This window comes from Nanorana parkeri, unplaced genomic scaffold, assembly GCF_000935625.1.
Source record: "Nanorana parkeri isolate BGI_ZX_2015 unplaced genomic scaffold, ASM93562v1 scaffold88, whole genome shotgun sequence".
Taxonomy (NCBI): Eukaryota; Metazoa; Chordata; class Amphibia; order Anura; family Dicroglossidae; genus Nanorana; species Nanorana parkeri.
Window position 1 is genome coordinate 207,152 of NW_017306356.1, and position 12,270 is coordinate 219,421.

Here is a 12,270-nt window from a genome sequence, read left to right on the forward strand (position 1 = left end):
TAAAAGCAAATCCAAAACCTTCCCGCCAATGTCCCAAAACATTAATGTATGGAACTTTGTAAAAAGAGTCAGTGAGGATATCATGACCGTTTTACACACTAAAATTAAGGAAGGCAACCTTACTCCTGTTAATAGAGCGGCCCTGGAAGATCTAAAGAATAATAGAAATATAGTGATCAAAGCAGCCGACAAGGGTGGAAACGTGGTCATAATGAGTACTACACTGAAATGGTTATGAGGATTTTGGACAATACAGTTTGGTACCAACCTATACAAGCAGCATTAATGGGATCGTTTCAAATTGAACTTGAGAAGATCTTGGAGGAGGCCTTTGACTCAAATCTCATTGACAAATGTACCTTTGATTTTCTTAAAGTCCCCTTCCCCAGAACTCAAGTGCTTTATGCTCTACCCAAAATACCTAAATCCTTGTCGAGGCCCCCTGGGAGGCCTATTGTATCTGGGTGCGGGTCACTAACTGAAAACATTAGCTCTTATATAGATCACTTTCTCAAACCCCATGTTGAATCCCTGGCCTCATATGTTAGGGATACTCCTCATCTCATCTCCCTCATCCAAAATCTAGAAGTACCCTTAGACACCCTTTTGGTAGGCTTGGATGTTGAGGCACTATATTCGTCCATTCCACACTCCAAGGGGCTGAAAATAACCGAGAGATTCCTCGCCACCTTGGGGATCACAGAGAATGCGCATAACACATTCTTACTACAACTTTTAGAATTTGTTCTCACCCATAACGCCTTTCTCTTTAATGATCATTATTATCTACAGAAACAGGGTACCGCTATGGGGACTAAATGTGCACCCTCCTATGCCAACCTATACCTAGGGGGATGGGAACAGGAGTTATGGGCCAGGGAGGACTTATCTATGTACCTGTGCCATGTGTTGTCATGGCATAGGTACATAGATGACATCCTGATGCTGTGGACAGGGGGGGGTGATCTATTGAGAGATTTTGTTGACATCCTGAATTTTAACACCTAGAACTTAAGATTCACCATGACGGCCAATGTGGAAAAACTGCCATTTCTGGACATTCTGGTGTGTAAGGACAATGGGGGGGCCCTGTACACCAGTCTGTACAGAAAAGACACAGCAGGCAATGCCATTTTGGAGGCAACCAGTGCCCACCCCAAGTGCTTGAAAAATAGCATCCCGTATGGGCAGTACCTAAGGATTAGGAGAAATTGTACTATAGACACTGATTTTGAAAGCGAGGCTCATGACATTAGGATCAGACTACGGGAAAGGGGTTACCCTAATAAAATACTAAAAAGAGCGTACCAGAGAGCTAAAGATGCACCAAGATTGAACATCAATAGCTCGAAACAAAAGAAAAAAGAAGAATCCCCTGGTCAGATTAATCTTAACATACAATAATCAACACAATCAAATATCAAAGATACTGGGGAAACACTGGCATTGCCTGACTAAGGATCCCAGAATCTCTAAATTTCTCTGCAGAAGACCCACCATCACCTACCGCCATTGCCCTGCTTTAAAAGACAAACTTACAAGCAGCGCGTTTGTCCACAATAGTGGCGCCTGCTGCAAATACAAGGGCACCTACCAGTGCCAGAGATGCAAGTTTTGTCGATTTGTCCAGACGGGAGTAGAAATAACCACCCCCGAGGTAAAAACTTCAAAGCTCGCCATTTTGCGAACTGCGAAACTAAGGGAGTTATCTACCTAATGTTATGCAAATGCGACATGTTTTATGTCGGCAAAACTAAACGCATGCTCAAAAACAGGATCTCGGATCACATTTCAGATATAACAGCTCGGGATCTGAGATCGCCTATAGTTAGGCACTTTGTAAGTACACACAATGGACAAATCGACAAACTGCGCTTCTTTGTACTGGATAGGGTTCATAAACATAGAAGGGGAGGTGATTGGGACAAATATCTCCTGCAGAGAGAATGTAGGTGGATTCACCAGACAGAAGCCTATGGAGGCACCTGGATTAAACGACAGTATCAATTTCAGTTGTTACCTCTGATACATTTACCTGTCAAACATAATGCTTTCCTTCTCTATAAAAATTGTATGAACTATACATCCATGTTGTTAGAACTCTAGTCAGACTGTATTGTGTGAGATGGGATAACAGGAATGTGGCCAAATAAACCTGAAATTTGATCTTCATACCTTTTATAGGTGTTTGTTTGGGATACACCTTCTTTGTGCTTATACCGTATACAACTGTTCTTTTTCCCTCTCTTTCAAACATGGATTAAATCTGAACAGTGTCTACACTGAGTTGAAATTGCAAGCTCGGGCCGGTACACCCATCCCCTTTCCCTGACAAACCTTTGTAAATGTATTGTTTAGAACGGCATATTGCCGCCTGCGATACATTTTTGCTCAGGACAATGTTATTTATCCTGTATTTTATAGTCTTAATCTAAGATACTCATTTGCAAGTTTGCAATTTTTGTCGATTTCTGGGATGGTGTGACCGGTCGGAGAGCCACCCTAAATGTCTTCACAGGTTATATGTCTGTACACCAAGCAATATACTAACGAACTTAGCTTGAATGGGCACTGTTCAGTGGGTTGATGGACATGTTCCTTGTGCATTTGCTGATCTGTGACTAGTCATGGTTATCGAATATAGATCTATCTTGTTACAAATGAACACACCGAGAATTGAAATGTACTGTTAGAAGTGAATATATGTAGTACCAACACCGAGTAATGGCTCTAATACCTAATTAAGAAAACCTGAACCTTATCAATGTCTCTACCAAAGAGCTATTTAAATCACCTGCATCTGTGAAATGTTACACGCCCCTCTGAGGAAGCCCCGTTCGCTGGGGGGAAAAGCGTCAGGGTTCAGCATGTGACTAGCTTCCCTGAGGACCCAGGACTTACTACTTGTATGTCATCGCAGTGATCGAGCAGGAGAGCCTCTGCTATACCGACTGTATTGAGCGAGGCCCGCTCAAGCAACACAGCGACAGCGGAGACCACCAATTTCTAATCCCTGATCAAGCACATCACTGGATACCTTGCCAGTGGAACATCGTTTACCCCCGTTCCAAGGTGCGGCCGCACTCGCAGGGGAATTGTCGAGCCACCTGTCCATAGTTGATGTGAAGTGAAACAGGTCGGGATCAAACTCACTGGAAGTTGGTGCAAGTGTTGGAAACATCTAAGCGATCAGCAGGATTACAAATGTTTTTTTGAACAAAAAACCTTTACAGTATTAAGAATATCACTGGAATATCTATCATAGAAGCACGGACTCTTTCCCTTGTGGCCACAAGTGAGGAACAAGTGAGTAATCCTATCATCATATGCTGATACATTAGTATCCACCGCCTCGTTACGGTGTATCCATTGATATCAATGACTGCTGCTCTGCCCTGCGGGTATTTCAACTTTATTTATTTCTGTCCCACATTGAGTGACTTTAGGGAAGCATTGCGATTTTAAATATGTTTTAAACGTAATGAGGTGATTTATCTTTATGTGTTGCAAGGTTTAAATAAATATGTTTGGATGCACTTTATATTATACTTGAATATCTATTCATTGGAGGGCTCCTACTATGGGATTTCTATGCTAGGGGGTTTGCGCTGTTTGAATATAATCATGCAAAATGGGATTGTTATTGTAAATGTGGTCAACAAATAGATATGCAGATAAAGCTTTCCTTAGTCTCCATAGAGCCAGAAGTGCAAGCATCTCTAATTGGAGTCATAATAATACATAATAATATAAGACTGCATAACAAATAACTATAAATACATTATTAAGTAGCTTCTAATCCTTTTACCCCTTCACTTTGAGTGAATAGTAAATATAAATAATAATTAGAAATGTTACTAAATGTCAAATTCCTGTGTTTTTTTTCAATTCTCCTCACAGCTCTGCAGTGAATATATCCAGCAAATGACTAAAAAAGGGACTCATTAAATGAAAACAGTTGTTTTACTTGCCATTCAAAACTGTCATCTGTTTAGAAAAGATTGTGAAAAGGACACTGTGCATATTCATACGCCCAAACTCATCGGTCCCGTCCAAAAAACTGGTTGCCGGTCGACAGAAGCACGCCACGACCGTCGCTAGTAATCCAATACATGTTAAGCTGCACTCAACAGCTAGGACCTCGATGTGAAAAAGTTTATTCCCAGAAATCTAAAACGCTACAAGCATAAATAGATCCACAGGCTCTGCCTGTAATGTTTTAAATTCCTGGAAATAAACCTTTTTACATCAAGGTCCTTGGCTGTTGAGTGCGGCTTGGCATGTGTAACCTGTGTAATACAGGTGACCAACAAGCTATTTTGCTGCCATCTAGTGTCTGAATAAATGTATCACATAATCTAATCAGAAAATTGCTCTGTCAATGAATTCAAAGTGCAGAAAATGCTGTTGAATAGAAAATAGTAAATATTCACCTCTGACCAATACTCTGCTGCAAACAAATCATTGTCTGAAGTCTCTTCAGAAACCAACACTTCCAATAGTGTCGATCTCCAGGGTCCCTCCTGCACTCATTGCTTCCTTACGTAGACCCCTATGTTACTAAAGGACTCAGCGATGATGTAGGGGTCAGAGGATGGAGCCACATTGCTTGGTGGGGGCCATAGACAACTGTGATAAAGCAGGATTTGGTACAGACTCACAATGGGCAAAGTTGGTCCCCTGGTGTTTTGTAAGGAATAGAGGGTTGCCTCGAGTTGGGAGTTGAGACCGTTTTGAGTTAGGGAACCACACTTTATAGAGGTGCCTTGATTAGGCAATGTGGCTTTACATGTATTTGTGAATGTATACAAGAAAAAGCTAAGTTTCTAACCAGAGTAATTGAAACAGTTTAGTTAGGTCTTTTGCGGGCTAGATGATAGGTGTGCTGGGGACCCCTTTGTAATATTGCCCTGCCAATGTGCACCTTCCACCTTTTTGCTAGTTTTAAACTGATCTGAACGATGGCAATCTTTGCTTTAGACAAAGGCATCTGACATTTTCAGAAGTGTTGAATGCTGAAATGTCTAACGGAGGCTGTAGCTCTAGGACAGAGTGAAGTTAGGCGACATGCCAGAGAGGTAAGTATAGTGCCTCTTCTATTTCAGGGAACTTTCAGCTAGAATCTTTTTTGGGACTGACAGGTCAGGGGGAACATCATTAGCCCTGTGCAAGCTTGGATATTACACAGCGCTTCTTGTTCTTACTGCTGCGGGTGAACAAAGCAGCGGGGAACAAAAGGAAGGAAAGCATATGGTCTTCAGGGGGAAAAGGAAAGTATTTTCAGAAGTACTACAATGTCTGCAAGATGTTAATACTAGCAAGTGTTACAATGTTTAGCATGCAAGAACTTAACATGCCAGGTCCAATTTGAAGCAAAACCACATTTTGTTCAATCATAGACAAGCATTTTTATTCACAAAAACGTGTTTTATATTTGGTAAATACAGTAAATATGCATATGGGGCAGCTATTTTTGCTCATCACATATATGCACTTCCTAATAGTATTGAGCAGTTACTAAATTTTGTTGCTCCCCTTTTTCTCAGCAAGTCTATGGCTCATGTGTGTCTAACCTGATTAAAAGAGAAAATGCTCTGTAAGGCTGGCTATACACAAGATGATTCTTAGGAATCTGCAAGGATCTGAGGACAATTCAACAAAATACTGAATTGGAAGACAGTGGTAGAAATTACTCTCTGCAAAGTATCAGCATAGTAATGTTTAAATGCTCATCGAACAATTTTCATCAACTTCATTTATTCTTCTGAAAAGGCATCTTATCCATGGGCAGCCTATTGGTGTCTTCAGACAAAAGATATTAATTACCTGATATGGTTGGCTGTGGCCAAATCAGGTAAACTCAAAACTAAAACCTTAGATTTCCAGGATACCTGCAATTTTGTTCACCCAAGATAAGCTGCCACCATGATCATCTATAAGTGTTTTCTTTCCTTTCTTTATAGACTTAAACATGCATGGTCAGCTGATATGAAGCCGCATGTCTATTGAAAGACCTTTCATATATCGGATGTGTGGAGGTAGCTATTTGCTATCTGCACTTGACTCACCTATCATTATTCAGGGAATGCTAGACTCTTATACAAGTACAAGTCATGTTGAAAATTACTTTCAGGTGAAGATTACAATAATATTATTAACTCGAAATTTGTACCCACCCAAATATGTTTTTTGCTGTAAAGAGAATTGTTACTGTTCTATGCCTTTGTAATGAAAAACAAGCATTGTTTTAGATGGACATCCAGGTAAATGATTGCAGTATCAATAAAACTGCTTAATTCTAGCTGAGAAACAAGCATCCCATGGTATGGACAGTTTTACTTACAAAAAAATAAACCCCCACATAAGATCTAACACAACTTACGTTTCAACAACAGTGATCTGTGCACGAAGGATTTTGTTTTAATTAACATTCCAGGTTTTTCTGTTGCTCTTCCTCCAATTCCACTAAATGTTTCTGAATAAAAACATTAATATTTTTATTATAAATCATGTTTTGTGGAATGTAACAACAACACACCTTTCATTACTGTGGCTGATCATCTCAAGCTTAAAAAGTCCTCTTTAATGCAAGTTCTCTCCAAGACAATTTTTGTTTGTGTCTTTAGATGTAAAAATATTAACTGTTGTATAAGCTTTGAAAACAATAATATCTGCTGTAAGTAAAATATGGTATGGAATATATTCGTCCAGAAAGGTGAAGTTCCCTTTAATACTGGCTATTAACTATGACGGTCATCACAACAGCATTCTTATTTAAAAACACAAGATTACTGTTATTTAGGTTGTTTATTCATTTACTTTTAGGGCCTGTTCACACCATCCAGTGTGTTCATCTTGCAGTTCTGTAACATAAACGCTTAATCAAACCCTCCCTGCATTCTAGTACTACTGCACTATTCTTTGCATTCACACTGCACTGGAACACAGGGCATTGCGCTACCATGTGTTCCAGTGCAAGCGATCGTACTGTGGGTGGGAGGTGTGTCTGCGGTGTCATTAAATGAATTGAAAGAATTAATCCCTAATGAAGAAACATGGCATTGCGCTACCACGTGTTCCAGTGCAAGCGATCGTACTGTGGGCAGGAGGTGTGTCTGCGGTGTCATTAAATGAATTGAAAGAATTAATCCCTAATGAAGAAACATGGCATTGCGCTACCACGTGTTCCAGTGCAAGCGATCGTACTGTGGGCGGGAGGTGTGTCTGCGGTGCCATTAAATGAATTGAAAGAATGAATCCCTAATGAAGAAACATACACATCTATAGTTGTAACACAAAACAAATTGTTCAAGTTGCTCATTGTAACAAGTTTGATCATTTTGGGATCTGCAATAGCAAAATGACAGCGAAGATCTTATTTGTTGCATTGGGCAACACGTTTCTGTACTCCAGTGCAAAGAAGACAACAGTGGATTATGAAGTGAGGGAGACTTAACAGGAAGCAAGCAGCCTAGGATCAGCCAAAGATGGCCAGCTGGTCCAGTGTAGTATGTTTAGCGGGGTGCAAGACAATAAAAAGACGTGTTCTAGAGATTATACGCTTTATAAAAGTAAAGAGAAAATCTGCTGTCAAGACTTTCTTATGACTTCCTGTCATAGTTTAGTATTACCTCACCTCTGAAGAGCGGGTGGGATTTACCTAACATCTAGTAAATGCTTGTATAGCTACCCACCATACTTACCTTTTTGAAGACGGCTTACAAGGGGCTCGGTGAATGAAGATTTCAGCGTTTCCATGAAGGAGCCATAATAATTTTCCAGATGATCAAAAGTAAAAGGGACTGGATGCCACTGTTCAGCTGGAGCCATAGAAGCTCTAATCTCATTCTCTGATGCGGCATAATCCTGTTTGAAAACACAAATACCATCTATTCCACTGAACCAATTCCAAAGGTACCAACATTTATGAGAACAGAATGAATTCCATACTAGATAAACAAACACCTTTGACACAGGCAATTCTATCACCCATTAAAAAGGAAAAAATAGCAGAACAATGGGACAAAGTTAAAGGTGTATTTACTGTCACCAAAATTTGAAGGTAAAATCACACAAAAATTAAGTATTTTAAACGATATAAAAAAAACCTCTTAACACTAAAAAGAAATGCAAACATTCTACAAATATATATGTAACAAAATAGTTTCCAATAATAGGGCCAATGAGGGCAATGTATCAAAACTGAAGCAGACTCCAGAATCTGGAGCAGTTGTCCATAGTAACCAATCAGCTTCTCTGTTCAGTTTGTTCAGTTAAACTTTGAAAATGAAAGCTAGAACCTGATTAGTTACTATGGGCAACTGCTTCAGAGTCTGTCCCAGTTTTTACAAATTCCTCCCAATGTATGTATAATAAAGTGCAAATAGTGCTTGCAGCAATCAGAGGCAGTGTTTGCTGTCTATAGCAACCTTCAATCAAACTGATAAAACAATCAAAGTGACGGTCCACAATTTCAATGTCCCCCTCTGTATATAATAAAGTGCAAATCATAGTACTAGCAATAAGATACCCAGAGGGGAATTTACGAAAACTGGAGCAAACAAAATCTGGAGCAGGCGCCCATGGCAACCAATCAGCATCCACCTTTCATTATCAAACCTTGACTGAACAAACTGAAGAGAGAAGCTGATTGGTTGCCCTGGGCAACTGCCCAGATTTTTCCCTTCAGTGTTTTAATAGGAAAATAATATTGTGCAATTATTGTTGTCCATAGCAACCATCAATTCAGTTCAATATCCATCACTTTGTGTCCTATCAAAACCATATTTGGACTCCAACACCACAAAACACTGATGCAAACCCGATGAAAAACCCTTATGTTAGGGTGGACTCACCAAACACAATTGACCTTAAAGCGGACCTTTACCCCCTTTGACTAAAAATCACATCAGTGTATCAGTACACATGATATTAAATCAACTTACATGTATTAGTTAAACAAACATATTTCCACTTTACTTACAATTGCTTTTTTTCTACTTCCTGGTCCACTTGGGCACAAATGATTTAATCTATGCCCAAGCATTGCATCCTGAGAAGGTTACATCAGCAGAGCATTGCTGGGAAATCTCATCTGTAATCTCATGAGATCTCAGGGAAAGGCATTTTCCTCCACTGAGATGATGTGCATGGTCACATGTCCTAGTCACATGTGCCAGAGGTCTAGGAAGTGAAAGGAGACCTAGTAACCTGTCAAATTCAAAACTTCATGCTCAGCTCCTAACTAGGCAACAGGCACTAATTGTAGTTATATATCCAGAATAAAATAAAATAAACACAAATAATGTGCCACTCTCACAAATAAACTGTGATTCTTATCTACAACACTAAGGTTATAAAAAGTGCGGTATATCATTAAAGTGCAACAAACCTATAGTGCTTGATAATGATAGTAGTCCACTTTAGATTCACAAATATACACAATTCAGTGCAATATATATAAAAAAGTCCACCTGTGATAAATACACCATGCAATAAAGGATAGATTGTGCACCCAAGTCTTATAAATAAAAAGTAGTTAAACAGTTCCTCCGTGTTCCTTGTGACTTCAGCCTTCCACTCCAAATAGAATAACTCTCACCTCTAGATGCAACTTTATATTATAAAGGTCTGAAAACCACCACTTCCCTTTTCCAATCACAGACGGGAAGACACCAAATGTTAGCAATGAAACTCCTCTTTTCACTCTGCGGCTTGAGTTGTATTCTCCAGTCATAACTTGCTACCAATCGATTTTAACGAATTTTAATAACAGGACTCTCCATAGTGTGCTCCATAAAACCACTTAAAATATAAATAAGATAAAAACGTACTCACAAACATAAATGATAAAAACCGCATCCAAATGAGATTAACTGGGTTATTCACAAATGGGTGAAGAGTTTGCAGAAGGCAGGAGAAGTGAACAATCTAGGCCAAAATAGCCGATCTGGAAAAATTCTCCCATTCAGCTCACTTTCCAGTCCAGCTATGTTGTCCTAGATTGTTCACTTCTACTGACCTCCAAATTCTTCACCCTTTTGTAAATAACTCTGTAAAATCTCCCAGTACATATTGCAGCCCTGACCGGCTCTCGGTTTGGTCCCAGGCTCCTCCCTACATACGTTACATCTAGGATACACATGAAGTTACGTGAAGGTATCCAATCCATCTTTTATTGCATGGTGTATTTATCACAAGTTTTTTTTATATACATATTGCACTGAATTGTGTATATTTGTGAATCTAAAGTGGATTACTATAATTTTTTAAGCACTATAGGTTTTTTGCACTTTAATGATTATATCTAGTAACCTGCCCTTAGTTAATCCCTTCCCAACCAATGACAGAATTATTCCGTCACAATCTTTTAGTTAAAGACTGGTGATGGAATCATACCGCCATGCGGGAAAATGAGTGTTGGTGCGTCGAGGGACCAGCACTCATGAGGTTCATGCTGTTCTTGGGTCCTCTGTGCCTGAGGCAGACCCTCAACAGCAAATTAGGGGGTCCCTGCACTGTGATCACTTCGATTGTCATTACTAAACATTTCTAAAGGTGTGTTTGTTGTTATTTTGAAGATATGGGTAAAGGTCCGCTTTAAACATACAAGGTCATTAAGCCCTTTTTCCAATCTGCAGGATGGAATATGCTCCAAGCACAACTTCCACTGCTCCAATACTTCCAAACAGATTCCAGATTGTAAAAACACTGACATTTTGATTGATGGTTACTACGGACAGCGACTGCACAATATTGTTTTTGGTAAAGCATTGGGCATCTTATTGCAATGATCACTATTTGCACTTATATTGTGAATATTATTGGAGTTTGATGTACATATATTTATTTTTAGTGCTAGATTTAGTGCTGTGTACAGTTGGAGTGTTTTTCCGTTCCATTAGAACATTTGTATTCACTTGCAATATGCCTTTGAACTTAGCAGCTTTGACTATTTCAGGAAGAGTCAATTTCATAGCACAGCCCCCTCCTTCCTTGCACATCAAAGCCTTCTCCTCTTATGGAAGTCTCCAATTACTCTCTGGCCCGGCTCCTCTACCCCTCGCTGCATCTCCCTACATAACCTTCTATGTACTAGATTGTGGAGGATTGAAAGGAAATACTATAGTGCCACTATATTATATATTTGTACATTTCCACACTTGCTGCCAAATTTGAGAAAACACCCAATATTTGTTTGTTATGTGTTCCCAATCGCACAGAATTCCTAAAAGAATTGTTTAAAAAATATTTCTTACTTTTTAGATTTGTGTAGCAGGCCTTTGCAAGCTTCTCTCTCAATTTCCAAGTAACAGGAAACTGACTGTCCTAATAGAAGCACTAGGGACAAAATGAGCTTCTCATTAACACACAATGCTTCTAGATCTGATAATAAGATCTGGCAGCAGAGTAGAGACAAGGTTAATTATGTTAACATTAACTTACACAGCACCCCTTGCATTCCAGAGCACAATTACAGAGAACAACGTTTGTGTTGGAATAGAACATGTATTGTGCAAGCAGCAATTAAAAAAAATAGTTAGGGTTACGCAAAGGGAATGAAGACAAGTAACAAATATAAAGTAAATGTTATCCTAATCTGGCTTCAAAAGTGGAAATACACTTTGAATGACAGCTGGGGTTGCTTGCATCACATCCAAAATGGCAGTGCCCAGCAGCAGTCTTAGGCCTTCGGATGTCTACACAAAGGAGACTTATACAGGTAAATAATATGAATTAAATACATTGAATGCATAATCCTATAGGAAGATTGTAGTTGAAATTAGAGGAGCACCGAAATAAAATTTTGATACCGATTTTTTTTAACCTTTTTAATTTGTTTAAAAAAATATATTTTTATTTATTTTTTATATTTTATTTTCATTTATTTATTTTTTAATAGATATTTTTCTTTCTGAACTTTACTGTTGGGGGCTCTGGGGACATATTAGGGGTCTAAACAGACCCCTGATATTTCCTTTTTAAAATAGAAAAAGAGATTTTCGACACAGAGTCATCAATCTCTTTTTCTGCAGCCTCTGTTATAAATGAAGAGGAAGCTTCTATACTGAGTGTTCCTGTACATTCATAACTTGTGGAGATTGTATGTTTACTGAGCACTTCCTGTTCATTCATAATTGGGGACGCAGTAAACATACAATGTCCTCAATTATTTACAAGCAGTCAGCGATCAGCTGATCACTGACTGCTTGTACCCACTCTCCAACCTGACTCGCTATCACAGGAGGCTGAATGGGCATTCCGGGGAGG

The 12,270-nt window shown here is 39.2% G+C and overlaps 1 protein-coding gene across 1 annotated transcript in view; it reads right to left on the bottom strand.

The window, feature by feature from the left end:
* The window catches only part of TRIM14 (tripartite motif containing 14), a 55,150-nt gene that overhangs the window by 3,429 nt on the left and 39,451 nt on the right, over positions 1-12,270 (bottom strand). The window contains exons 4-5 of the mRNA XM_018552420.1: positions 7,704-7,866; positions 6,383-6,475 (exon numbers count right to left, since the gene is read on the bottom strand). Of these exons, the coding sequence (XP_018407922.1) occupies positions 6,383-6,475; positions 7,704-7,866 (256 nt within the window). The remainder of the gene's footprint in view (positions 1-6,382; positions 6,476-7,703; positions 7,867-12,270) is intronic.